Source organism: Suillus paluster (assembly GCF_016628075.1).
Source record: "Suillus paluster strain FC165 chromosome Unknown EDB91scaffold_27, whole genome shotgun sequence".
Classification (NCBI taxonomy): domain Eukaryota; kingdom Fungi; phylum Basidiomycota; class Agaricomycetes; order Boletales; family Suillaceae; genus Suillus; species Suillus paluster.
In genome coordinates this window covers 94,486-118,066 of record NW_024537587.1, presented here as the reverse complement: position 1 = coordinate 118,066, position 23,581 = coordinate 94,486, and the positions used below count along the sequence as shown (strand labels likewise).

The 23,581-nt window shown below is 48.2% G+C and overlaps 9 protein-coding genes across 9 annotated transcripts; 5 read left to right on the top strand and 4 right to left on the bottom strand.

Moving 5' to 3' along the window:
* The first annotated feature begins 10 nt into the window (after window positions 1-10).
* On the top strand, window positions 11-2,483 carry EDB91DRAFT_1134087 (uncharacterized protein). The gene is made up of 9 exons (XM_041318758.1): window positions 11-260; window positions 316-485; window positions 540-705; window positions 760-868; window positions 919-1,000; window positions 1,059-1,453; window positions 1,506-1,547; window positions 1,606-2,094; window positions 2,147-2,483. The coding sequence occupies exons 1-9, from the start codon at window positions 142-144 to the stop codon at window positions 2,285-2,287; spliced, it is 1,713 nt and encodes a 570-aa protein (XP_041176953.1). The 5' UTR covers window positions 11-141; the 3' UTR covers window positions 2,288-2,483.
* Window positions 2,484-2,516: 33 nt separating this feature from the next.
* On the top strand, window positions 2,517-4,316 carry EDB91DRAFT_1134082 (NAD(P)-binding protein). The gene is made up of 5 exons (XM_041318757.1): window positions 2,517-2,609; window positions 2,658-3,002; window positions 3,052-3,256; window positions 3,304-3,621; window positions 3,676-4,316. Exons 1-5 carry the CDS (start codon window positions 2,554-2,556, stop codon window positions 3,991-3,993), a joined length of 1,242 nt encoding a protein of 413 aa, XP_041176952.1. The 5' UTR covers window positions 2,517-2,553; the 3' UTR covers window positions 3,994-4,316.
* An 852-nt stretch (window positions 4,317-5,168) lies between these two features.
* Window positions 5,169-5,915, top strand: EDB91DRAFT_1082228 (uncharacterized protein; the record flags this gene model as incomplete). The annotated part of the gene is made up of 1 exon (XM_041315471.1): window positions 5,169-5,915. One exon carries the CDS (start codon window positions 5,169-5,171, stop codon window positions 5,913-5,915), a length of 747 nt encoding a protein of 248 aa, XP_041176951.1.
* A 40-nt stretch (window positions 5,916-5,955) lies between these two features.
* EDB91DRAFT_1134076 (uncharacterized protein) lies at window positions 5,956-7,507 on the bottom strand. The gene is made up of 7 exons (XM_041318756.1): window positions 7,274-7,507; window positions 7,105-7,223; window positions 6,813-7,047; window positions 6,652-6,766; window positions 6,411-6,601; window positions 6,266-6,363; window positions 5,956-6,217 (listed from the first exon to the last, which is right to left on the bottom strand). The coding sequence occupies exons 1-7, from the start codon at window positions 7,458-7,460 to the stop codon at window positions 6,101-6,103; spliced, it is 1,062 nt and encodes a 353-aa protein (XP_041176950.1). The 5' UTR covers window positions 7,461-7,507; the 3' UTR covers window positions 5,956-6,100.
* Window positions 7,508-7,590: 83 nt separating this feature from the next.
* Window positions 7,591-10,706, top strand: EDB91DRAFT_1134072 (armadillo-type protein). The gene is given in 15 exon segments (XM_041318755.1): window positions 7,591-7,927; window positions 7,980-8,133; window positions 8,190-8,247; window positions 8,322-8,408; window positions 8,459-8,797; window positions 8,858-8,885; window positions 8,955-8,975; window positions 9,000-9,278; window positions 9,335-9,414; window positions 9,466-9,549; window positions 9,604-9,767; window positions 9,820-9,910; window positions 9,930-10,037; window positions 10,092-10,424; window positions 10,456-10,706. 15 exon segments carry the CDS (start codon window positions 7,642-7,644, stop codon window positions 10,558-10,560), a joined length of 2,217 nt encoding a protein of 738 aa, XP_041176949.1. The 5' UTR covers window positions 7,591-7,641; the 3' UTR covers window positions 10,561-10,706.
* Window positions 10,707-10,713: 7 nt separating this feature from the next.
* On the bottom strand, window positions 10,714-15,606 carry EDB91DRAFT_1134068 (nucleoporin Nup120/160-domain-containing protein). Its single transcript, XM_041318754.1, has 10 exons — window positions 14,952-15,606; window positions 12,847-14,898; window positions 12,512-12,797; window positions 12,259-12,464; window positions 12,020-12,207; window positions 11,793-11,958; window positions 11,569-11,731; window positions 11,300-11,510; window positions 11,151-11,240; window positions 10,714-11,100 (listed from the first exon to the last, which is right to left on the bottom strand). Exons 1-10 carry the CDS (start codon window positions 15,517-15,519, stop codon window positions 10,903-10,905), a joined length of 4,128 nt encoding a protein of 1,375 aa, XP_041176948.1. The 5' UTR covers window positions 15,520-15,606; the 3' UTR covers window positions 10,714-10,902.
* A 1,971-nt stretch (window positions 15,607-17,577) lies between these two features.
* EDB91DRAFT_370072 (uncharacterized protein) lies at window positions 17,578-18,492 on the top strand. Its single transcript, XM_041327028.1, has 3 exons — window positions 17,578-18,032; window positions 18,084-18,350; window positions 18,405-18,492. Exons 1-3 carry the CDS (start codon window positions 17,832-17,834, stop codon window positions 18,408-18,410), a joined length of 474 nt encoding a protein of 157 aa, XP_041176947.1. The 5' UTR covers window positions 17,578-17,831; the 3' UTR covers window positions 18,411-18,492.
* Window positions 18,493-18,574: 82 nt separating this feature from the next.
* On the bottom strand, window positions 18,575-19,813 carry EDB91DRAFT_1283465 (cytochrome b5-like heme/steroid binding domain-containing protein; the record flags this gene model as incomplete). Its single annotated transcript, XM_041324761.1, has 6 exons — window positions 19,551-19,813; window positions 19,240-19,504; window positions 19,104-19,184; window positions 18,982-19,052; window positions 18,841-18,934; window positions 18,575-18,775 (listed from the first exon to the last, which is right to left on the bottom strand). The coding sequence occupies exons 1-6, from the start codon at window positions 19,673-19,675 to the stop codon at window positions 18,575-18,577; spliced, it is 837 nt and encodes a 278-aa protein (XP_041176946.1). The 5' UTR covers window positions 19,676-19,813.
* Window positions 19,814-20,473: 660 nt separating this feature from the next.
* On the bottom strand, window positions 20,474-22,808 carry EDB91DRAFT_1329103 (regulator of G protein signaling domain-containing protein; the record flags this gene model as incomplete). The annotated part of the gene is made up of 7 exons (XM_041325310.1): window positions 22,546-22,808; window positions 22,393-22,484; window positions 21,790-22,337; window positions 21,577-21,761; window positions 20,749-21,516; window positions 20,588-20,690; window positions 20,474-20,559 (listed from the first exon to the last, which is right to left on the bottom strand). The coding sequence occupies exons 1-7, from the start codon at window positions 22,633-22,635 to the stop codon at window positions 20,474-20,476; spliced, it is 1,872 nt and encodes a 623-aa protein (XP_041176945.1). The 5' UTR covers window positions 22,636-22,808.
* Between the last annotated feature and the right edge of the window lie 773 nt (window positions 22,809-23,581).

Here is a 23,581-nt window from a genome sequence, read left to right as displayed (position 1 = left end):
TGTGTGACACCATGTGACAATTCTGTCACCCCATCCCTAATGTGGTTCGGCAAATGCCGGTGAGTGCAAGATACACTTTTTCTTATTTAGTTCTGCAGCAAAGATTTGCGATTGGTTTTCTGCTTATTCGACTCTTCCAGAATGCTGGTGTTGTACGAGACAGCAATGGGCTATTGCCTGTTCAAACTGTCTGACTCGGCCAAGCTCGAGTCAGCAGATCTGTACAAAAGTTTTGAAACCCCAGAGAAGGCGACCAAATTGTACGTTGGCGATGTTCGTATGCTGGACACTACTAATACTGGCTTGATGGACAAGGCTAAAGCTGAAGGCGCTTCATCGTTTTACGTCGACGGCCACCGCAGTAGAGGATCTGACTGCCGTGCAGGAGGGTAAACTTGGGAAGGGTCTGAAGAAATTCTTGACCGAACAGGTCGTAGAGAAAGCAAAGGGGAAAGAAACCTTGGTGGTGGTGGACCCAAAATTAGGTGCGTTGCATCATCTGTACCAATTTTATACGTGCATCTTAAATTTGTGACAAGCCCACTCCATCTCAAAAAAACTGAGCATCCAAGTCACTGCTCCCTCACCAGAAGACCATAGTGACTTGTGGAGGGGTATCCGAAGTCAAATTGCCGCATTACTTGACGGTCTTGACCCAAAAGATCTTGCTACCATGAGCTTAGGTCTCAGTCATTCGCTCTCGCGGTGAGTTCATGGAGTCGGATTGTGATAGGCAACGTATACGACATATTCCCGCAGATTTAAACTCAAGTTCTCTCCAAATAAAGTCGACACAATGATCGTGCAAGCTATTGCCCTTCTGGATGATCTTGACAAAGAAATCAATATATATTCCATGCGAGTGAAGGTAAGAGAGCTTATCCAATCTTAACAACTGAAGTCTCACTTGGCGTCGAGGAATGGTACGGATGGCATTTTCCCGAGATGGGAAAGATTATTGTTGACAACCTTGCCTATGCTAAGGTTGTACGAACAATGGGTAAGTTTGGTGTACTTCCTCGACCAACCATTCAGTACTGATGATTTTTTGGATCCAGGCTTCCGCACGAATGCTGCTACAACACAGTTTGAAACTGTACTGCCAGAAGACCTTGAAGCCGTCCTAAAAGCTGCTGCTGAAATATCCATGGGAACTGAAATATCTGACACCGATATACAGCATATACACGCACTATGTGACCAAGTCATATCCATTTCTGCGTATCGTGCACAACTTGCAGAGTACCTGCGGAACCGCATGAACGCAGTGGCACCAAACCTTACTGCACTAGTCGGCGACCTTGTTGGAGCACGACTTATATCACACGCCGGAAGTTTGTTGAGTCTAGCGAAGCACCCAGCTAGTACGGTGCAAATTCTCGGAGCAGAAAAGGCTCTCTTCCGTGCCCTTAAGACTAAGCACGATACCCCGAAATATGGACTCATCTATCATGTGAGTTCCTGATCATTCTTGTTTGGAAATCCAACCCGCTCACATTGCATAGGCCTCCCTCATTGGCCAAGCACCCCCCAAACTGAAGGGCAAGGTAAATTGCTGCTCTAAGAACTAAAACGGTTCGTTAGGCTGACATAATGCCCTTTGAGATGGCTCGTATGGTTGCTACAAAAGCCGCACTTTCGATCCGTGTTGACGCGTTAACGGACGCTGATGGTAAATCAGAAGAAACCGCTCCTTCAATAGGGCTTGAAAACCGGGCAAAGTTGGAGTCTCGCCTACGTGCACTGGAACACCAAAACGATATGTCTGGTGTACGACGATTTACAGACAAAAATCAACAACCGCAACGCTTCGAGATGAAGGGTCAGACGACGACATATAATATGGCTGCGGACGCTGTAGACTTGGTTCCAGCACAACGTGACCCTATGGAGATAGCGGTGCAAGCTGTTCTTGATGTGAAGGAGGAGAAGAGGAAGGTGAAGGAGGAAAAACATGGGAAAAAGAAAGCCGAAAAGGAGAAGAAGGCGAAGGAGTCGGACGATGACCAAATGGATGTCGAGGAGGAGAAGCCAACCAAGGATAAGAAGCGGAAGAGAAGAGAAAGCGAGGTCAATGGTTCTGAAGCTCTCAAGGTAAGCAAATGCATGCTACTCCCACCCCCGCAACTCAACCAAAGAACCACAGGAGGATGGAGAAACGGAAGCAGAACGCAAAGCTAGGAAGAAGGCACGCAAAGCAGAAAAGGCTGCGGCAGCTGCAGCTGCAGCAGCTCCTGAAGCGACCGTTGACCCGCCAAAGAAGAAGAAAAAGAAGTCGGAGGTGTAGGCTGGCAAAATGACATGAGAGTTGTAATCTGTTGTTGTTTCTACCTTCATGTGTGCTTCATGTTACCGCCATCTTACAATATTTTGGATTTCCATTTGAATGAGACGCTCGTCATATCCTGCGACAACCTACAGTGTTAACGAAATGCATAGTATGATCTAGTCCAGATGTTCTGGTTCGAGACTGTCAATATATGATCGATGTAATATTTCTGAATTATAAGTAACCAATCAGACCGAGGAACGTCTCACGCACGTCTTTCTCGGATGTCTCCTCCTTCGTCGGACTCGCGGCCAGTTATTGTTGTGACAGGTGCAAACAGGTGTGGTGAAGCAATCTATTCATACTTCTCTACTGAAACACTCCACAGCGGCGTTGGTTTAGGAATTTGCCAGCGTTTGCTCGTCCAGTTGATATCTAAATCCCCAACAGATGCTCAACCTCATTACGGTTTCCATGTCCAACAAAAGATAGACAACGACGTTTCTTTCAATGGGTTGACTTTAATCCTTGCTTGTCGGAGTAGACAACGAGGAGAGGCTGCTCGCGACAAGTTATACCGGTTGGTCGACGAACAAGTTCGTCGCCTTGAAATACTTCCAGGCTACGATGGACACGCGGAGACCTTTAGGAAACATCTAACCATTGTGGTTCATACCGTAGACTTGTCGCACATTCAAACGGTGTTCCGATTCGCTGACGAAATCACCAAAACGTGAGGATATTTGGTGTAGGCCTGATGCAGATAGTTGACCGCACTCTAGGTACCCATATGTCTCGCATCTCATCTGCAATGCAGGAGTCGCTTCTTTCGTTAGCATCAACTGGTTTTTAGCTATCAAGCAACTCGCCACGGACTGGGTCGAGGCAGTGACAGCTCCTATATACTATACGCAAGAAGTTGGACAACTCAGTCAAGATGGGTTAGGGTGGGTATGGCAGTGCAATGTCTTTGGACACTATGTCCTGGTACGTGTAGCTGACCTCGAACTGATCTATATGCTGATTTGCTCCAGTTTCGAGCCCTGGAATCTCACCTAGCAAAGTACAAAGTATCTACAGGCGCCCGCGTAATTTGGATGACATCCCACGAATCAAGCCCAACCTTTTATGATCCTGCTGACTGGCAGTTGATCAAATCTGCGCATTCATACGAAAGCTCGAAATTTCAGATGGATTTGATCGCCCATCAGCTGGACCAGGTGTCACTGCAAACATCTAACGAGTTGCCCACGCGACACCTGATAGTACTACCTGGTGTAGCTGGCACAAACATCGCCAGCGCACTTTTGGGTACTTTCTCATCAATGTGCATGTTCTTGTCTTTCTATCTCGTGAGTTACGCATTGATGTAGCTAATCCGTTCCTGATAATTCCAAACGTCTCAGGCTCGTTTTCTTGGATCTCCATACCACCTCATCAGCGCATTCAAGGCATCCATCTCTGCAGTACATCTCTGCTTAGTGCCGTTGGCTTTCCTTCCCACTGTTAGCTCCGCAGAGTTAGACGATTCAGACCCGACAGCTCCGGTTGAAGTGGGCATCCGTTATGTCTCAGAATGTGACAGATGGGGCAGGGAGCGTGTTGGTACGATGAAGCTGACGCGCTCCCAAGAGCAGAAAAAACAATGCGACGACCTCTTGGACAATTGCGACCGTCTTTTCACAGCATTTTGCGAAGCCGAGGGACGCACCGTAGGATCCTAATGAGCATATCTGTGGTCAGTAATCATACCCTACCTCTTCGATGTCTCTATATATTAAGCACACATTACCACTGAATATCGTCCCGCCCCACATCGAGCAGCTGGCTGGCGGATAACGTTGAACAGTAGCTGGTAGATCTATTGTATCAACATCATGTCATACCGTGAGGACACCTCATGCCAGCCTTGGTATCGTCTTGCCTCTTCGATATTCTTCTTAGTTCTTGCCATCATGGCTTCTTGCCGCACCGTTCCGCTCGAAGGGGATTACTTGTTACCTACATAATTTTGTAATGCCCTGCCCTGCACCGACTCGTCGCCAGGAAAGGAAATCACCCTGAACGCGTGTTACTGGCATGTCCACTTCACATCCACTTGTTTTTCTGCACTCTTATCCATCGATACCTGCTCTGCATGCCTACCTGGACAATCATTTCGCCGCAACAGAAACCGGCAACCATTGCTTCGCGCGATAAAAACAATGGCCATCCGATGCGCGCAAACGTATACCGGGTCATGAAATCCTTTTCCACACACTACGATATAAGGGTCTTATAAGACTATATCTGCGGCTCGCCAGTTCTCTGATGATGTTGGACCCATCAACCAAACAGAGTTCCACAGTTGATGAAGTAAAACACATCGCCACTCTCGGATACGTAGTCTCGCAAGAAAAGCCAGCTCTCCCCGACATATTAAGCATTTTCTTCCATTTGTGTCTTTCCACACAGACTGATACGCGCTTTCTGCTGTGTTTCGTGGTATGCAGATCAAAGACAAGGTGCAAAACATGTGCATTTCCTTCCCCTACGAGCTTACTCCAGTCCGATGGACATATGTGGGTGAGTTCGTCAGTTCGTTCTCAGGAGGTCCGCCACCAAGTGGAACCCAGCATCGGAGTATAGTTTTGGACGTAGGATATGGAAACAGATGCAAGTGGAAGTAAGCGTTGATTTGTTTAGGTGCGAATTGACTGCGATAGAAATACCATCAGGCAGGTGGCACAGCCACTCCCAGTAAACCACGAGGTTCTGTGCGACTCAGATGCTCTATATACGCCTCCTGTCTTATCCACTGCAACAGCTGTAAAGTTGGATCGTGCGCGTCACGTAAATAATCTTCCGAACACCCCCTCGCACTGTGTGTCAACCATCCGAACATGGTGTTATGTTTTCCATGGAGCTAGACAAGTGTCCCGGGTGCAAATCGTGGTGCTGCACCATAGATATGTCCTCGTGTAGAGGACATCCCGTTAGCATCCCGGCGATTCCTCACCCCCCCTACAGTAAAGTGATTCTGGATGTGGATGTGGATTTGCTCATTGCCTGCGCCCAATCCACTCGCGTCCACCTTCCCAAGCGTGGTTCCTGCATGGCATGCAAGCTACCGGGCTGGCGAAGATGCCAAGGCCGCTGCTGTTTCTGGTCAGACAATGCTGTGATCTGCCCAGAGTGCACGAGCGGTGGTATGACGTGTGTGCCAGAAAGAAAGTGTGGGCATGCGACATTCACGCGAAGCATGACAGAGGCATCTTCATCCCCTGTCTGCGCTGCGGCAGGCCGTTCCGCACCTCTTACTCCTATATTTATTAATGCAAGCGGTGTTGCCGTGCGACTCTCTGCTACGACTGCGCTGAAGAAGGGTCAAATGCGGACGACTGTGTCGAAGAAATGTCGTATGAAGAATGCGGATGACAGGAACCTGGAGACAATGTTTGCTAAATTCGCCGCGACATGCGATGGCTGTGGGGAGATCACTGCGCGTCAATTCAACCTTCGTGGTTTTCATGCCCAGGGCCTTGCGATAAAGGCCCGTAGAAAAATGCAGCCCCACCAACTTTGGGTAACACAAAGTGCTAGTGTTTCTGGCCAAGGAGAGATGAGCTTCGAGGCAGCAGGGGGGAGCCTCGAGTCTTCATTTTGATGGAGACGAAATCTCCACGCCTTCTAGTATAGTTAAACTCTGTTATAGTCATGAATCATGATAGAATTGCACGTCACAATATTAATGACTATGAAGCCGTCCCTTGTATTCCATAGTTACATGATCCAGCGCATTAAGTAGTGCGTAGTATTCATTAGGCGGATATGTATGTCACCACTGCGCACTCAAGCATGTGAAGGTGCTTCTACTGTAATTTCTTGTGTCGAACGGAACAATGGGATAGTTCGTATGTTATCCGGTGCGGGACCCATAGCGTCCATTTTCTTGCGGGCACGGTCAGTCTAGACAAAAATGAGTGCCTGTTAACCGTTGCATAGACCTAAACTCACTATGACGGAGCTCGCCATGCCCCTCTCCAGACCCTCCAGCAGTGTACACGCCTTGCAAAGATCATTACTGGACATGTACCCACATCTTTTGCATGTTTCTGTGGGCAAATCAGCATGACGACGATGTGAAAATGACATCACTGACGCTGGACCTTCTGAGTCGCCTTGATTTCTTCCTTGACTTCAAATGCCTCACCAGAGTGAATGATATCTATGATAGCGCTGGGTCTAGCAGCTTCTAAATCTTTCAAAAATGTGCGTGCATGTCCTCGGTAGGCGTCGGGTGAATATATACACTCTGTTGAAAAATAATCTAGTTTTTTAAAGTAGGCGTACCTGCAAAATCAAGCCAGTCAGAAAGAATCCATCCCTGTCGCAGTACTCACATGACAATTTCCTTCTCATATGCGTACTTAAAGGGCTTGGATCGTTTGATTGTATCCTCTCCCTGGGTACAAATTGAAGTACACCGTCCAAGTCGAGCGATGTCGCCACGCATAACTGAATAATGGTCAATGTATTTTCACAGACATCAATCTGGACGTACTGTTCATGAGGACAGTCTCCGCGATGTCATCTGCGTTGTGTCCAGTGACGATATGATCAACATTCAAGGTAGTTGCGCCCCTGTCGAGCGCCTGCCTGCGAAAGACGCCGCAAAAGGTACAGTTGTTCTTCTTTCCTATTTGTGCAACTATGGCATCCATGGTCCAGCCATAGAGTTCATCATATGAGAGTATCTTCAGTGGCATGTCATATTGCTGCTGATTCCGTTTAACTGTCTGCATAAAGTTTAGTCAATGTGTTAGATCCTCTCGTGTAGCGCAATAATAGCGTACTTCTAGGGAGTCATCTCTATAACCTGTGATCCCTTCATCAATGGACAAGAGAAATAAATCGAGGCCGTAATTGTACCGGTCATTCAGGGTCTTCATGACGTACGCAAGGACAGTCGAATCTGCCACGACAGCAATGAAAGGCCAGATCAGTTGACAACAGTAATCTTACCTTTCCCGCCTGAAGCACCGATTGCCACTCGATCGCCTGACTTGAAGAGCTTTGTTTCTGTGATTGTATGATGGACTTCTGTCTCAAAAACGAAGAAGAAGCAGTTCTTGCAAATCTGCTGCCCTGTTTTAGGGCGTTTCAGAATTGCCTTAGCGTCACGACATAGAGAGCATGAAGTTGGTGCCATGTATTACAGGTCTTGTCCAAGTGTTGTCGTAGTGCTAGACGTCAGACTAAGGTGACTATGAATCATCGGAGAAACCTGGGGTCCAAATCCGGCCCGAATTTCGGGGTCCTTCCTATGCTTATTTTTCGACACTCGAATTATTTGTCTTTCTTAAGTTCTCCGAGCTATCGTCCTTGTCGACATGCCGAAGGAAAATAGGAAACGAGGGAAGAAGCATAAGAAAACGCAGGAACATAGCCAACCTTCCCGCGACACAAATTACGACTCCCAAAATTCCGAGCATCACAATCGGCCGTCATGGATAGTCCCTACACAAGAATCGGAAGAGGCCCATCCAGAGGCACCATTCGGTTATGTAGACCCCGACATAAAGGCATATTTCAGAACTGTCGATGACCAAATTCGAACTTGGCAGCAGGAGAGACCTTATGAGGAGGACCAAACCCCAGACCTCGATCCGAATGAAGGTTTGGAATAGCAGCTACGATACGGAAAGTGTCTAACAACACTTGTATCTAGCAAGGCGGATATTCCTGGTTGCCGCACTTACTGAAATGTCTGGAAAAGAGAAACAACTGGCGACCGATCCAGATTGTTCTGTTATTCTGGAGCGCATGGCCCACTCCATGGATGACTTTGTTCGAAGGGTGCTTTTGGATAGTTTGAGCGGCTCGTGAGTAGGGACAGTTCTTTGTAGTTTGCGCTATCCAAATGTTCAGTAATTTGTAGATACGAGGCGCTCATTAAACATCGTTTTGCTTCGCATGTCTGTCAAACACTGTTCATAGTAGCAGGAGACACCAGTCTTGCGAGAAGTAAGCGTATCTTACTAATGCGTGAATATTCCTGATTTCTTGCAAGACCAAGGGCATATATCCGTCTGTTGCCGATTCCAAAGACAAGGGTGAGCTGCGGACTCTGACACGCCTCATCTTAGACATATGCGAGGTTTGTAGCATTCTCTTAGCAGTCTTGCGCCACAATAACCTCTGCAACAGGAACTTACACCGGCCTTCACGACCCTTGTAATGGACCCTTATGCCTCACATGTTCTCCGTGCTCTGCTACTCTTGTTATCGCCTTCAAGTTCTTCTACAAGTCATAAAGCAGAGTCAAACGTGCGGTCGAAGAAGAGCAGCGCGTGGAAGGCCCGTCAGGGTACCATGAAGTCTGTATTTGCTGAAAATAAGAGCCATGAGCATGTCGATTCAACTCGATCGGTGCCGAAGGAATTCCACGATGCTGCTGCGAGGTTTATACGCACCTTGAAGAGCGAACTCAGCGACAACGAGGTCCGAGCATTGGCTGCTAATAAAGTGGCCAGTCCATTACTTCAGGTGCACGACGCCCAAACGCCCAACCTGATGCAAACTGATGCAAACTGATCGACTTCGCAGCTTATCCTTGAGGTTGAAGCCGATCATGGTGAAGCTTTATTGCCCTGACTCTCTCATGGATCGCGTCTTGGTTGGAATTATTACACTTTGTCGTGAGTTCCCGGTCACAATCTATCAGGTATCTCGATCAGGTATTGAATAGTGCCAGACGAAAACTGCGATGAAGAACCGGAAGCATCTGACTACCTTGTCACGCTTCTTCGAGACCCGACTTCCTCTCATTTGCTGGAAACAATGGTTTCCCGTTGCCCTGATCCTGCGTTTACGATCCTCTGGACGACTTACTTCCAGGGGAAGCTTGCGAGGCTGGCTACACATCCCGTAGCTAACTTCGTGGTAGCTAAAGCTGCAGAGAGGTTAAATCCAGCGCAGTTGGAAGCTGCTCTTGATGAGCTTAATACCTCGTGGAATAAGGTCATTGGTATGTTATATTCACCCACCTGGCTTACTCATTCTTAATATTTTACATGAACATAGGAACGGCACGAACTGGGGTGTTACGTGCCATGATCGATAGAGCATGCACTCTTCGCGTCCACGAAAATGATATCTGCCAGGTATGGTATAACTACTCTTTAAATATTGCTGGATTAAGGCAATTTTGATAGGCTGTGTGTGATGCGTTTGAGCTAGTTGAACCAAGAGATCGCAATCGCCTCGTGTCTTGTGTATTAGTTCTAAAGCCTCTTCGGGTGACTGTTTTTTTTAAATCACATAATGACATTGAACTCATAGACATTTCAAAGGAATACATGGCAACAGGGTCTACAAAACACGGCTCGGAAGATCCGCAGAAGAACTCGAAAAAAGGAAATATGGATACTTCAAAGGAACCGAAAGTCCAGGGTGCTTTGATACTGCAAAGTTTGCTTCGACTCAGTGAGCCGCATTGTATGATTGTTACCGAGAGGTGGGTTAGGTCATGACGGTCGAGTATATCACATTGACGTCAGTGATTACAGCATCACGTCCCTCCCCACAGAAGATCTGATCTCGTTATCTCACAATCCGATAAGCTCTAGGGTTATAGACGTACTCTTTGAGTCGGAAACTGTGCCCTTTTAAAGTGAAGCGCGCTTTCGTCATGTCTCTCATCGGTCATTACCACACACTGGTTGATGACCGAATAGGAAGCAGAGTCGGCGATAGGTGTTGGGCTTTCGCCGATACATATCTAAGAGTATGTCATTGACTTCACCGTTGCACTCGACCTTACAAGAATTTTTTTCTGCAGGAGAAAATTGCGCGCTCTCTCATAGTGCACGAGCAATTTCTTGTAGCGTCTTATTTCGGAAAATTCTTCGCTCGAAACATCAACTTATATCTTCTACAACGACGACCAGAAGAGTGGAGAGAATTGCAATCACAGAGTAAATCAAGCTCTGGATCAATTTCATCCCCTTCCGTTGTTCCTTCAGCGCCCTCTGCGACAGTGCAGAGGCCCAGCTCTGAGGACGCCGAAGTCTCTCATCCATCCAAGGCATCCAAGAAACGACGAACCCGGCCTGAAGACGAGATCGACGCCGTTTTCAACACGAGTTTGGGAGTAAAAATCAAGCGAACTGCCGTCAGTGCAACCGGTGGCTCTGACAAATTAGTCGCTGCAAAAATCAATGGATCAAGGTCTACAGGATATTCTAGGAGCAATCCGAGCAGTTCCAAGTGACGATAGTGGCCGTGGGAAGAGGCAGAGGAAATATTGAATGTAGCTCTATTCCAAACCGCTTGCTCTTTCCCGTCATTACCGTTCGGATCTCTGTATTTCATTCTGGAAAGAAAATAAATCGATAGCGATCCCGTACCTGTCCTCGGGAATCGGGACGTTCCCTACGTTGTTCGTCTAACTTGCATTCTTCAAACTATTTTATGTGTAATCACCAAGAGGGTCGCAAGGTGGAGTCACACGGTCGTGTATCGACCCTCGTCAATACCTCATTTTGAGGCAGTTGCGGCAATTCTCACAGCGCCGTGACGGTCGATCATTGTCAAACACGTATGTACATGTGGTGGCAGTCAAATATATAGGGCAATACACGCTATGATCATCAAACCGCAAAGCGGCTCATCTTCTGCATTCTTTTGACGCGGTTGCTCACCTCCGTCTGCAACTCGGTGCGAAGTCTTTGTCCGCGTGCGGTCAATTCATTTTGGGCTGAGGCGGCTAGCACCTGGTCGATAAGAGTATACGGGAGCCAGGTGACACTAGCGGTTTTCTGGGGTGCACGCGAGAGCGCAGTGTTGGCCTAAAAAGACAGCTTGAGGAAATGAGGGTGAGACAAGGGGGAAAACGGACCTTGCGCAAGAGCGAGAGTGTGTGCTCTAGTGCGCTCTCGATGATGTCGTAGCGGAGACTCGTTCTTATGAGATATTCGTGATGGTTTTCCTGCACATCAATTAGCATAATCATCCATGATTCGTGAGTCCGTCAAAGGCGGCACGTACTTCTAACGAGTGGACCAACCAGGGAGGCGGAGGCGAAGACCTATCGGACGACAGAATTGTCTCAAGAGCAGTCTTACTGTACTTGTAGTCCGTCTCTGCGCTATCGTGGCGCTCAAGAGTGACACGGAGGTACCGCCACCCACGGTCGGCAGGGCTGCCAGGCCAGGAAGAGACGTTGTCAGTGAGTAGCCAATCCGATGTGTCTTCTTGACTGCGTTTTTTAGTTAGTCGCACGATTTATAGGAGTGGGATGGGAAGGGTCAACTCACAGTACAGTATCTGGGTTGCGGGATAGTCGCAAACACTGGCTTGTTAAGGTCGTAAATAATTCACTCATGTCAACATCGAGGCTCTGAGCAGTAGCCATTGCCATGTCAAACTGGTTTGCTTGGCCCAACCGGAGCACGATTGATACCGGTGAAAGCAGGACATCTGATGGGGTAAAGTGCTTACGTGAGTGTGACGAAGACTAATGTCTAATTTATCGACTAGCCTGCAGCAGACAACAACGCGGGATCTCTTCGGATCAACCATAGTCGGGCAGAAAGCAGCGTGTAGTCGTACTTAATGTTGCTGAGATTGACAATCTCGGAATCTTGTTTATCCCCAGTAAATGTTGAATCGGGAATATTTTTCGAAAGCCTCCGTCGCTTGTGAGACTGGTCGCAAATGTCAATAAAAAGCGTGCACAAAAAACAGCAAATAATTTTGGCGACTTACCTCAGCATCGATCAATGCGCTCGACGGAGCTTGCGTTACAATCCAAGCACACTTAGTAGTCAAGAGAGAAAGAGAATTTATAGCAAGCAAGTACGCCTCAAGTTGCTCTTCCATCAGGGCGATAACGTCAGTTGACTGAGCGGCGTTCTCCTGTAATTTACGTGCACGCTGATACATGGTTCGCGCAGCTGGATCAAGGGTTCAAGAAGTGATGCGAAGTTAGACGGTCGAAAACTTACCGTTGCGATGGTCCCCCCTGCGCGTATACCACGTGTAGAGTATTCTGGAGTAGAATGGACGTGCTCGAGGGTCCGTGTTGCGCGCTTTGAACGCTAATGCATCTTCAATCTCAGCCGAAAAAGTAGCAAAATTGAATGTCATCAATTGCTCGATTGCGCTTTCCTCGCACATCCGATAAACCAACTGGGAAATGCATTCCCTTTTCCTGTGACTATTGTGAGTAAATATCGGAGGTTTAATCTTAAGACATACACGCTATCGTATAGTGTCGCAATAATTGCTGAGTATGCATCTTCATAGAAGCCGAGATCTATATATCCTCGAATGAGTCCGAACCACAATTCAGATGTGTCAACGTCCCGGGGTGCAACAGACAGCGCAAGCCGAATGAAGGACACTTCTTGTTGGGTCAAGCCATTTGACTTGAAGATGGCAGATGCATGAATGTAAAAAGTGAATTCAGAATCGAAGAGAACGGCTCCAGGCAAAATGGAGGCCAGCGTTTCCGCATCTTCCAAAGAGAGCCCACTATCGTGACCTAGGGGTACAATGAGCAGGAAAGGGTTGATCTAAGGGAACACCCTCACCAAAGCTTCCAGCAACTTTTTCCATCAGTTGGGCAGCATCTTCAGCACGACCAGTATTAATGTGCAAACATGCAGCAATGAATACCACGCCTGGTGTGCGCGGTAGCCATGCAAGCATGTCGCGAGCGACTTCGTAGTATCCCAAAAGGCGGAGACGTTCACAGAAGAGTGCTTCGAACTGCGTCACCCGAGCAGGGGAAGTAGACTGAAGCATGCCGGTCGCGTCCAAAAAACGATGGGCTGCCCCCGGTAGTTCAGTTGTCTCACCGGACTGAGCTGCGAGGCGGTGAAGTAGCGGAAAGGTTGGGATAAAGCGAGCGTGATTTCTAGACACATGCATATTGCTCATTCGAGCAATGACATCGTCGGTGGTTAATAACTCGTCCGATGTGTCTTGCTCACCGCCCGTATCCGCCGCAGGTTGGCGTGCTACAGATCGTATCATCGCCAACCCTCGGAACACGGCGAAGACTTCTTCTACCAGCGAAGGATCCCATTCCTGCAGGTCATTGGCGAGGAAGAACAACAAGGTGACCAGTACAATGCAGATATCGTAACGGGCATGTACCGTTGTCGCGATGTACGATGCAGATAACGCGGTCGTCCAATCAGATCGACTGCTTGGAAGCAACAGCTCGACTTCATCTTCTTCCCGCTTTACTTCTTGTTCAAAGCCTGCGACGAGATCTAGGATTATCCGGACGGCAGCATCAAGGTCTTCTATGCCTTGCAATCTTGCGATAATGCTGGCTTCTGATGGCTCGTCAAGCGTAGCCTTAAAGTTGAAGCGCTGCGCTTGGTCTTGAATAATATCCACGATGGAAAATGCGATCTCTTGATGGAGAATATCAACAATCCTGGTCTCCAAATTTTGAAGCGCCTCGTGCCCTATTTTGTCACAAAGCGTCCAGAGTATGTCCAAGACGGCAAAATGAGGCTCCACTGGGAGGGAGTCCGAAAGGTACCGGTGTACGGTTAGTGGCAGGTCTTCCTTCACGTAGACACCCACGCGTTCTCGTTCGATCACGATCACTTCATCTCTGCTCTTCCCTTTACCCAATCCCAGAGGCCAACGCGCGCTGCGCTCAACTTCACGGCAACGTGCAACGAACCCCTCCCAGTCTCTTTTGAGTGCATTCCAATACTGATCATGCTGGAGTGCCCCTGTCTGCGGATCCCGCATTAAGGTCACAGTACAGCCGACTACCACAGCAATATTTTCTGCAATGGTGGAGTGAGAGGACGTGAGTTGAGGGGGTGGATGAGGTCCTGAGACAGAGAGGCACGCATCTGTGTACTGCTCTATAGCAGTTCGCAGAGTAAGTGGAGAGAATACGCCAGGTCTCAAGACGGCCGCCATGAATTTGTCGGTCAACGAGCCGGGGGAGTGAAGGAGCTCGTCAAGATACGTAGGGGTCAAGTCCGTCTCTTCTCCATATGTGGCAGTCTCCCAAATTGCATAATCAGAACCACCTGACGCTGCTATATTTAACCTCGTTCTCTCCGTCATTGAGGACCCTTGACGTTCCCATAATGTGTACAGGCAGTCATCATTGATTATGAAATCTTGAAGGTGACAATAAACGCTGGCAGCGGAACATTCGATGGTCTGAACCTCGCGCATTTGGTCGGAATTGGTGGCAACGAGCTGGAAATAGCCGCCAGACTGTGGATATGAAGGAGTTGGCGTAAACGCAACGGCGTACGTAGTTTCATCGTCGCCCCCGTTTCCAAATATCCGAAGGAGATTGCGTGGCTCAGCCCCAAGAAGTTCAGATTTGATGCCGTTGGAGACCACATATGAGTCGCCAGACGACGCCTTGCCTGACAAAGACAGAGCTTTGGACGCAACACAGCCACCCTTTGCTGTCCAGAGGCGTAATGTGCGATCCCGTGAGAGCGTCCATATATGACCCAGCTCGGTGGGCTGCGGCCTACTAGCGACAGAGAGAATCTCTGACCCTGCAGTGCTCGAGGACTGTAAACTAGGCAAATATGCAGTGAGTGTTCCCAAAAACGAACTTGGCGAGTAAACGTGCTCCGCCCAAAGATCTACACGGCAGGATGATGTCAAAGACTACCTAACGGACGTTAAAAGTACATACCATGGAAGTTGTCATCTCCGATATGCTCAGCTTCTATGCGGATAAGAGAGCCATTTGTCAACCCAATCGCCACGCATAGTAAACCCTGCACTTGCACCACGCCATAAAACGATTCTGACACGTTTTTGATTAGATATTCTCGACTCCACTGCTTGGGCAATGGATCGTGCCACAATCGTGTCGAGTTGACGGTGGGTAGAACTAAACGGAACAACGAGCCGCTAGATGTTACTGCCAGTATGTGTAGCTCCTTCTCGCCCCATGCAAAAATAGCAGGAGCAGGCAAGACTGCAGAGGGGAAGACAAATCGAATCGGGGGAACATCAGTGGAGAGAGAGACGAGTTCCAATATGAGACCACCGTGAATGACACGCAGAAGGATTGTTCCTGTATGAGGAGTATGAAATATGGATGAATAAGATGCGTGTTCCGAGGACGAATCCGTGTCGGTATTTGGTGGGGGGAGTGGCAAGTTTCGACGTTCAGTCTGAAGGACTAAGGATACGGCATTAGAGGAAGGATAAAGGGTCGAGAGCTGAGCAGCAACAAGGATGTTACCGCTGTTCATCCTTCCAGAATTGAAAGTAGCCAGACTGTCCACAATTGAGCAGATAAGACAGAGCAACAATTGACTTGTACTAGGTCACGGTCGATTCCTACTGGAAAACAATAGACGCTCAGAAATCTAAACCTAGTTACCTTTTCCGGCTAACAAGCGCCTACAGCATCACTAACAGCATCACCCCGACTCAGTTCCTGCAAACTGGGCTAATGTCGTATGGCACTCGCATGGCAGTTTCTTGCTTTTTTTTCGTAGTTAGACATCACGAAGGGCATGCCAGATCGAGAGATCTACACGCTAAGTTACTTATCAATATTAATGTTCAAGCTTGCAAGTCCCATGGAGTTTGGACTGTATCGGTATACGTATCGATTTGGTATGTAGTGTATACAGTATATACACAGAAGATCTTATACATTGTTTGTGCTGCGCGCGCCCACCAGCATGATCTATTACTACCACGCGGACATGAATTTGACGAGTCATGAAGTTAATCTCTCATTCGATCGAATGGGTCCCAAACTTGAAGGGTACATTCACCGATTCACTGAAGCGCATTCCTTACAGCACATGTCGCTGCGGACAGTGCTGGTGTATAGCTACTCCCCTAAGATTCAATATATTCTCGCATCTCGCCTTATCTTAGCCTCGATTGAAACAGCACGCCGTGTCAAAACGCCACATGTACTAGTAGCACTGAACTCATGGTGGATCCGATCGCGAACACGCGCTCGTGTGTATGCCGGTCATTAACGATTCGTCTCAATCAGGTTTGCGTATCGCGCCGTTGAAGTCTTCACTGGCATGTAATTGGCGAACCCCAAAAATTTGTGCTTGCACTGGAAGTATTGGTGGACTCACAGGCGCAATTCAGAAGAGCTCGGCGGGAGCCAGTCCAGCAGCCTCGCAGCATTACTGGAGTGGCACTTCAGTGAAATCGCCATCTCCCTAGAAAAAAAACGCACCATTTGAAAATAGGGCGCGAAAACTGTCGCGCCACAGTCGGACAATGTACATGCTCTAGACCCAGTGGTCAAGGTCACTACAACGTTGAACCCTGGGGGTACGGATCAGAAGATTTGGGAAATGAATGGAAAAAAAACCTTTTCTGAAGCTAGGGGCCTAGATCTGAGCCTCCTCGTCACGAGATTTTTTGAGGCGACGGTTGGACAGCCTTGACCGTTAAGCAATACGGCGTGTAGACAAGGGGTATGAACGTGGATCGAAGTCTTGTGCTGGCGGTACCTGTACACTTATTTGTATAATGTGTAAGATCCCGTGCATCCAATCTCTAAAATCCTCCGCTTTCAAACTGACCATACTTAGTACAGTCGACGACTCGTGCGCCGGATTTACGGAGCCGCCAGGTTGGACGCACCCAGCAACACGTGAAACACCTGCAGCGAAATGAAAAAATGAGATCTCTTGGAATAGTTTATCAGTCTGGCGAGGTTTATCTGCTTATCAGTTTGTCGAGTTTGGTCGCGACTCACTGCGCAAGCCGAGTTCAGATAAGATCGACCTCCGGCCGCGGCTGCGACAGTACCGAGCCGAAGTGAGCGCGTAGAGCAAGCAAGTGCTTAAAGGACCAAGAAATTAGCGCACGCCACAGACAAACACGCGCCTTATGATCGACCCCAAAACTGTCAGAAACAGCCTCGCGCGACCTAAAGGCATGTACTGATAATACCTGAATTTTATGTCAACTTTTGCGATTCTTATGTCCTTGACAACTTCAAGAGCGACATGGTGGAGGATAAGCTTTAGTATCACACCAGAACTTCCCCATTTATCGAGACCACCCATCATGATATACTACTTAGTATGGCTTTATATGTTGTGTTGCTTCCCGCACCCACTGTCACTAACCAAGATCATCGGCAGGCTAAAAACGACTGAATAGCCTGAGTCAAGGGTAGATCGGGTGGACTAGCCCATCATCGAATGGCAAATCCAATTCAACTTGACGCGACTCATCTACTTCCCGGTGCCGTCCAATTTCAATCATGACCTTGTTTCTATTGACCGTCCTCGTGCCTGCACTAATACTGTTGTAGTTTGGGCGTGATGGCTGTTTGTTATAGTTCACAGATCTCGGCGCCCTGGCCTCATGTCCCCCAGGTAAGAACTTATAAAGAAGCCACTCATACCTCTTCTCCTTAAAGTGCTCGACTGCACCACTGAGACTTGAGGTCCACACTAAGACTTGAGGTCTACAACCCCTTCCGCTTAGATCTTACTTTATCTCCAGCTTCTCTGGTCAGACTTCGAAAACCAAACACACTTTTGTTGCATTCGTCTCCTCCTGGTGACCTGTCATGGACCAGCTAGTATCATTTGAAGCTCTCCTTTTTCCTTCTGACGGTCGCAATCCGCATATGGTGGCTTTGATGACAAGTCCCATGTCGGTACCCGACCCCCACGCTCCGTACAGCACCCTCCCTGCTCGGATGCCCCATCCTGAAGTCTACATGGACTACATCGCCGAGGGTCTCGGTCCCCGAGCCTGGCATTATCATGTAAGCACAGTCGCACCTCACTTTCTGCTGCCGATCTGACGTTGCTCATAGCTCGTCGAGGCACTCGACGGTATGAACAAAAAGTTCGCTAATCCATACGTCATCTTTTACCCAACCGTCTCTCGTGACGGAATGCCCTTCCCTATCAATAAGTGCATTAGAGAGATCCAGGGACGATCTTTCAGAGAGGCAACCGCGTGGCGCGGAAATATCATCATCGCCAAGTATCGCGAGAGCCCTTTCTCGTCTATGGTGAATGGGTCAATTGCTGATTTTCCAATCTTGAGGAATTATTTTATGACGCACGTCGCACCTCAGGTAAGCACGCGAGTGATTCTTTGTCGAAGACATCGTGCTAATCATTCCCGTTAGTCTTAGGAAGGGTGCTTAGATGTATGCGCCTACTGGCCCGAAGATGCTTCTGTGATACGGACTGCTACTCCATGAAGAAACCCTATGCAAATATGGGAACACTATATTAATCACACATGCTATTCGTGCTTACTACCTTTATAATGGACATCAATAGCTCTGCTTGTAAACTATAATTCCTCGCGGATTGATCTCGCCTTCGAATGCGGACTCGGATCAGCATCCCCCGTTGTCGGATGACTTTTCTGCTCTTTCTTTGGATCACAATGCTCAGGTATTGAACTCTCAGGATCAATTGGGTGGTGCAGGACTTTGCCGACTTTATAGTATGTTTTGTGTTCAGCAAAGAACTTCTTCCAATGTTCGACACCCTGCATGTGTATTAACAGATGAGTTCTGTGACACGGAAAAAACCGGTAAGGCTGGTATCACTGACCCTGAGCTCGTTTTCGGACAGACCTCGCAGGTCATGCGTTCGGTGAGTGGCAAAGCATCCTGTACCAAATGACCTAGCTGCGTCCACTCCGACCCTGCAAAGACTTAATGAGGAAATCTGGGAAGCATGGTATATACCCACATATGGTGGTAAGGACCTCCTGGACCGTACGTTCCAGGATTACTCGAGACATCAAATACGTCACCATCAACCTGCACGAGAGTGATTAGGTGCGTGTGATCACTTAAAACTATTGACCATACCGCCAGATACAGGGGTTTTGCTGGGTCACTACCATCAAATGTTGCCAAATATGTTTCTGAGAAGAGTCGCCCACTATTCTCCTAGAAATTGAACAGAGTCAGAGACGCTGATGAAGAATTGGATATCTAGACGAACTGGCCAATATGTCTTCAATCGTGCCCACTTTCCCTCGTATTCCCAGAGGAAGCTGCCAGTGAAGAACTTGCCCGCGATCACAACAATGAGAATCAAGTATACAATGAACTTCAGCAGCCCAAGGAACCCCACTTCGTGCTCGGCAGTAGGATCTTCCTCTTCAGGACCGACTTCTTCTCCTTTGGCAAGTTTCTCTTCGCGTTCGCGTTTTCTTTGGAGCCATGCTTGGTGTTCCTGTTCCTGCTTTTCTCTATATTGCTTGTGGCTACAAATGATAAGTTGCTGTCTGCAAGCAGGTGAGAACCACGTACGCTAAGAAGGGCTGATTGGCGGTTTTCTTGGTCACCTTTCTGGTAGGGTCTGATGGGTCCTCCACCAAATTGTCCTCTGCTGGTGGCTTAGGAGCATCACCTTCAGGGTTCATGATCCAAGACATTTTTGTTGACGACTTCGCAGATGAGAATCCTGTCAAACGCGTTGGACGTTAGTACGAAGTTCGTCACCGGAAGCAATAGTATCAGCATGTTTGCACTTATGTTGATGATTAGTAGGTCCGATTCAGGGCCCAACTCCAACGCCTATCACTATTGGAGGCCTAAACGCTCAGTGCTAAGCCCTCGGATGCGTCAAGGATCGTTACATTGATTGATTTCTCAATACAATCGTCCGTCTTTAATAATGAACAGCTGTAAACCGAAATGAAACCGCTCGACAAGTTGCTGCCAAAGATCATGCGAAAGATCTTCCAATCAATCTCCAGAGCGAGCTCAAGTACATACATGCAACAAGTAACATACGACTCCTGGATATACGACAGGAAGCCATGAAATTAAGTGCTACCTACATAACAAGGCAGTAGGTAAGTGTAGGGTATTAAGTAGACTGTACACCGCGAAGGGACTGGATGTAGAGAAGATACCGTCGTAATGCGATGAGATGGGAAGGCTCGACAGGATTGGGGAATAGTGTTAAAGCATGACAAGCCGGCCCAGGATACTATACTGGATGATGCCAAAGAGATAAAAAAACAATTACGGTGATGAAGAAAGTATGAACGATAACCCCCCGGGTTTGGAATCAAATGCAATAGAAGAAGAAAACAACATGAATGGTGAGCATACTGCGGTCAGCCGGGATGATGAATGTACGATGTCGTGCAAGGCCTCCGTCAGCACGTCATAATTAGAGCAGCAATGAATAAGTTCATGCAAAGCGAAATGGCGAGAACATCCGCTCATGAGACCTGTGGCGACCCTGGCATGTCTCTGCGGTGTTGCCGGTGTTCCCGCTCACTGCCTTTCAAAGACACCGTGATGTATGCTCCACCGATCTCCTCAGAACCGAGGACCAGGAGGAGCAGGAGGACTGGTGAGGAAATGGACGTCATCACCTGGCGCATCTCCTTCTCCCAGCCACTGCCGTGCGTCCAGAAACCGCTGCGTTTTAATGAACTGCAGACACATTGATAACATAAGAATGAGTAAATCTTGGCAGTAAAAAGAAGCATACCTTGGGCAGCGAGTCCATAGCCATCAGCCGAAGAACGTGCGTTTGAATGCGTGTGTAAAGCTTGATCAGAACCTGCAGTTGCGTTGCGTTAAAAGAGGTAGCTTGACTGGCATCCACTTGTCCGTCGAACGATTTGCCGTGCAGCCCGTTCATGACTTCACCGAGATAATTAGCGAGATCGAGACGGAGACCGTGATCGATGTTGAGCTCGTTCTGACTTGATGGTGCGAGGTACTTGTTGTAAATTTGGAAAGCGGTCTGAATTAAAGCCTCATGATGTCTCTCCATGGCGGCTTGTCCAGGAGTTCCTTTGCTCCCCGACCGAGCAGGAGCTGCAGCTTGTGCACTGGAAGTCGTATTGAATTTGCGCTTGAAATCCTCGACATCCATCCAAAACGCCAGATTCTCTTCACAGAAGTTCGCCTTCAGGAAATCACGGAAGAGAGCGCGATAAGATGGCTCTTCCAGGATATATTTGAGACGATCGGTACTGCTCTTGACATTGCCCTTCTTCTCCGCAGCCTCGTAACTGGAATTAAGCTTCTCCGCCATGGATATACGACGATGAATTTTAGCATCAGCTGCTTCAATTCCCGTCTTCGGAGTTCCATCGATGGAGTCATTCTCTAGCGACGGGCGTTCGGTAAGATGCAGGTTCACCGTCGAGCTCTGAGGAGATGAACTGGCTTCATCCCACTGAGCGAGCCGCTTGCCTTCATCTGTGATTCTATAGATAGCCTTAGCTGTACACCGGAACTCTCCGTGTTGCTGGAACAAACGAGACGATAAGGACATCTGTGAATGAATGAATCACTGATAGGTACTTACGCTGACTGGGGAATTCCCGCCTGGGGTAGAACCACGGACGGTGAAGATGATGGCAGAGTCGTTGTTTTTCCTTTTATCGCTGACCAATGTGATGAGGCCGAAGCGAACAAACTGGGCAGCCATCTCTGCCGCTTCTTCTCTTCCAACCACGGAGGTGAAGTCGCAAAGCCATTCAAGAGCACTCACTGCAGCAAAACAGTGCTTGTGCATGACTGTAGGCTTTCCCCAATAAAGGTTGAGCGCGCTCTTGCACGTCCATGAGTGGTACGCCCTTAGATCGCTCGTGGTACTCTTGAAAAACGTCTGGAGGATTGGCCGAGAGCTGAGTGGGGTAGTTGGGCTGACGACCAACGAATCGACGGAAGAGTGCAGTTATGACTGATTGTGTAACGATGATCTCGTCGTCAGCTGACCGACGCTCTAAATGTAAGAGCTTGATGCATATGGGTTGAGAGGCGAATACAGGTTGAAGATGGTCGGAATTCATGCCATTCTTGGATATGAATCGCTCTAGAACATGGAGACCCTTGGGCGTGAGGACGTAAGTACCACGATCTTTGAAGAGGTTGCTGCCAAGATCGGCGGCGTTTTCGATCAAGCGAGCGTCCATGAAGTGTTGGCACATGGCCTTCGCCATATCACGGGTCATTGAGAATGTCGTGGTGGTCGTAGTCGTCACTATTCGTGATTTATCTCTGGGATCCGGCCCACGATTTGATTGAGAGAACTTGAGAGACGCCAAGTTCGCAGCAGCCTCGTCCCTATTAAAAGAGTATGAGACGAATGTGCGTGAATCATTAGGAATGAAGCACGAACGTAGAGAATGAATTGGGGAAAGTGCGAAAATATTGCTTGTGCGTGGTGAGATTAAGAGATACGATGAGTGTTGCGAAAAGGTCAAGGGTATCCTTTAGGATAGAAACGAGTTAGTTATTAGTATCATTAAAAAGATATAGTGCGCATGCTCACCTTGAGAAAAGGCCTCCCCCGTTTTGTCGTCTTCATCATATGAGACGAACTTGCTTGAGCAGACTGCTCTGCCTGATCTACGGAGGTCATTTGATAGGACAAAAAGGAGGCTAAAATCAAGGAGTATAGAGATGAAGAAAGTACAGAATTAAAGGACGGACGCGGCAAGAAATACGGAGGAGGGAAGAATAAGAAGGAAGATGTTGATGGCAGCGAGGCAGGGCGTAAAGAGGAAAGAGGCTCGGTAATCGTGAGTAAACTTCGGGTGGCTATAATAATATTTATTGTCACATTTTGTCACAATAATTTGGACATAATTCGGCCGCCTTCTCTTTTTGTGACCTTTCCTCCCACAGCGAATTTGCTAGACACCACAAAGCCAGTACATATTTTGTCCCTTAACGTGTCTGATAGACTTGCAACGTAGGTACCCCAAGTCGAGATTAAAATTCTCAGAGCCTTCACTTGCCATCCGTTAAGTACGCTTCTGTAGAGTGCCGAGACTTAGCCCAGGCTGCCCAGCTTCAAGCGCTTTTCGCTTTGCACAGCTTGAAGCATTTCCGCTTTTGCGTGAGACTCTTTTTTTTTTGGCAGGTGCTGGACTGGCGGGTCAACTACAAACGTCGGCACACTGCCCCGAGACGTGCCTGCGGCAATCATGCAGCATGTTTTCATGACAGAATGATCCGTCACTGTACCCCTCCGAGCCTCTCGCAACCGAGCCCTTCTTCGCTATGTAACTAATACTCTTGGCTTTCGCATCACCGCGAGTGGCGGCCTGTGCTAACGGATCCATTTCGCCACTAGATGGCATTCTATTCTCCCCAAGTACGTTCTCTGCTCCAGAAGTTCTGCGCCTTCTACTAATCAGCCGACAATCCTTTTTGTTGTCGTCGGCGCCGCTTCAGCGCTAGCATTCATTCATGTTGCCACTTTAGCACTGCCTATTGGTCATATTTACGGAATGTTGCCGTCACACAAACCGACCCTGTCTTCTTGGAAACAGTCAGCAGTCCCGAAAACATACTTTATTATC

What these genes read in the sequence shown, in the direction of transcription:
- EDB91DRAFT_1134087 (XM_041318758.1), top strand. Translation starts at nt 142, where the DNA reads ATGCTGGTGTTGTACGAGACAGCAATGGGCTATTGCCTGTTCAAACTG. An exon ending in CCAGAGAAGGCGACCAAATT is followed by an intron (nt 261 to 315) that starts GTACGTTGGCGA and finishes TTGATGGACAAG; the next exon opens with GCTAAAGCTGAAGGCGCTTC. An exon ending in CTCAGTCATTCGCTCTCGCG is followed by an intron (nt 706 to 759) that starts GTGAGTTCATGG and finishes ATATTCCCGCAG; the next exon opens with ATTTAAACTCAAGTTCTCTC.
- EDB91DRAFT_1134082 (XM_041318757.1), top strand. Translation starts at nt 2,554, where the DNA reads ATGTCTCCTCCTTCGTCGGACTCGCGGCCAGTTATTGTTGTGACAGGT. An exon ending in GCTGACGAAATCACCAAAAC is followed by an intron (nt 3,003 to 3,051) that starts GTGAGGATATTT and finishes ACCGCACTCTAG; the next exon opens with GTACCCATATGTCTCGCATC. An exon ending in TGTTCTTGTCTTTCTATCTC is followed by an intron (nt 3,622 to 3,675) that starts GTGAGTTACGCA and finishes CAAACGTCTCAG; the next exon opens with GCTCGTTTTCTTGGATCTCC.
- EDB91DRAFT_1134076 (XM_041318756.1), bottom strand. Translation starts at nt 7,460, where the DNA reads ATGGCACCAACTTCATGCTCTCTATGTCGTGACGCTAAGGCAATTCTG. An exon ending in ATAGAGATGACTCCCTAGAA is followed by an intron (nt 7,048 to 7,104) that starts GTACGCTATTAT and finishes AACTTTATGCAG; the next exon opens with ACAGTTAAACGGAATCAGCA. An exon ending in TATGAGAAGGAAATTGTCAT is followed by an intron (nt 6,602 to 6,651) that starts GTGAGTACTGCG and finishes TTGATTTTGCAG; the next exon opens with GTACGCCTACTTTAAAAAAC.
- EDB91DRAFT_1134072 (XM_041318755.1), top strand. Translation starts at nt 7,642, where the DNA reads ATGCCGAAGGAAAATAGGAAACGAGGGAAGAAGCATAAGAAAACGCAG. An exon ending in TCATCTTAGACATATGCGAG is followed by an intron (nt 8,409 to 8,458) that starts GTTTGTAGCATT and finishes CCTCTGCAACAG; the next exon opens with GAACTTACACCGGCCTTCAC. An exon ending in TAGTTCTAAAGCCTCTTCGG is followed by an intron (nt 9,550 to 9,603) that starts GTGACTGTTTTT and finishes GACATTTCAAAG; the next exon opens with GAATACATGGCAACAGGGTC.
- EDB91DRAFT_1134068 (XM_041318754.1), bottom strand. Translation starts at nt 15,519, where the DNA reads ATGAACAGCGGTAACATCCTTGTTGCTGCTCAGCTCTCGACCCTTTAT. An exon ending in CGGAGATGACAACTTCCATG is followed by an intron (nt 14,899 to 14,951) that starts GTATGTACTTTT and finishes CCTGCCGTGTAG; the next exon opens with ATCTTTGGGCGGAGCACGTT. An exon ending in CGCGTTGTTGTCTGCTGCAG is followed by an intron (nt 11,732 to 11,792) that starts GCTAGTCGATAA and finishes TTACCCCATCAG; the next exon opens with ATGTCCTGCTTTCACCGGTA.
- EDB91DRAFT_370072 (XM_041327028.1), top strand. Translation starts at nt 17,832, where the DNA reads ATGGACCAGCTAGTATCATTTGAAGCTCTCCTTTTTCCTTCTGACGGT. An exon ending in CCCGAGCCTGGCATTATCAT is followed by an intron (nt 18,033 to 18,083) that starts GTAAGCACAGTC and finishes CGTTGCTCATAG; the next exon opens with CTCGTCGAGGCACTCGACGG.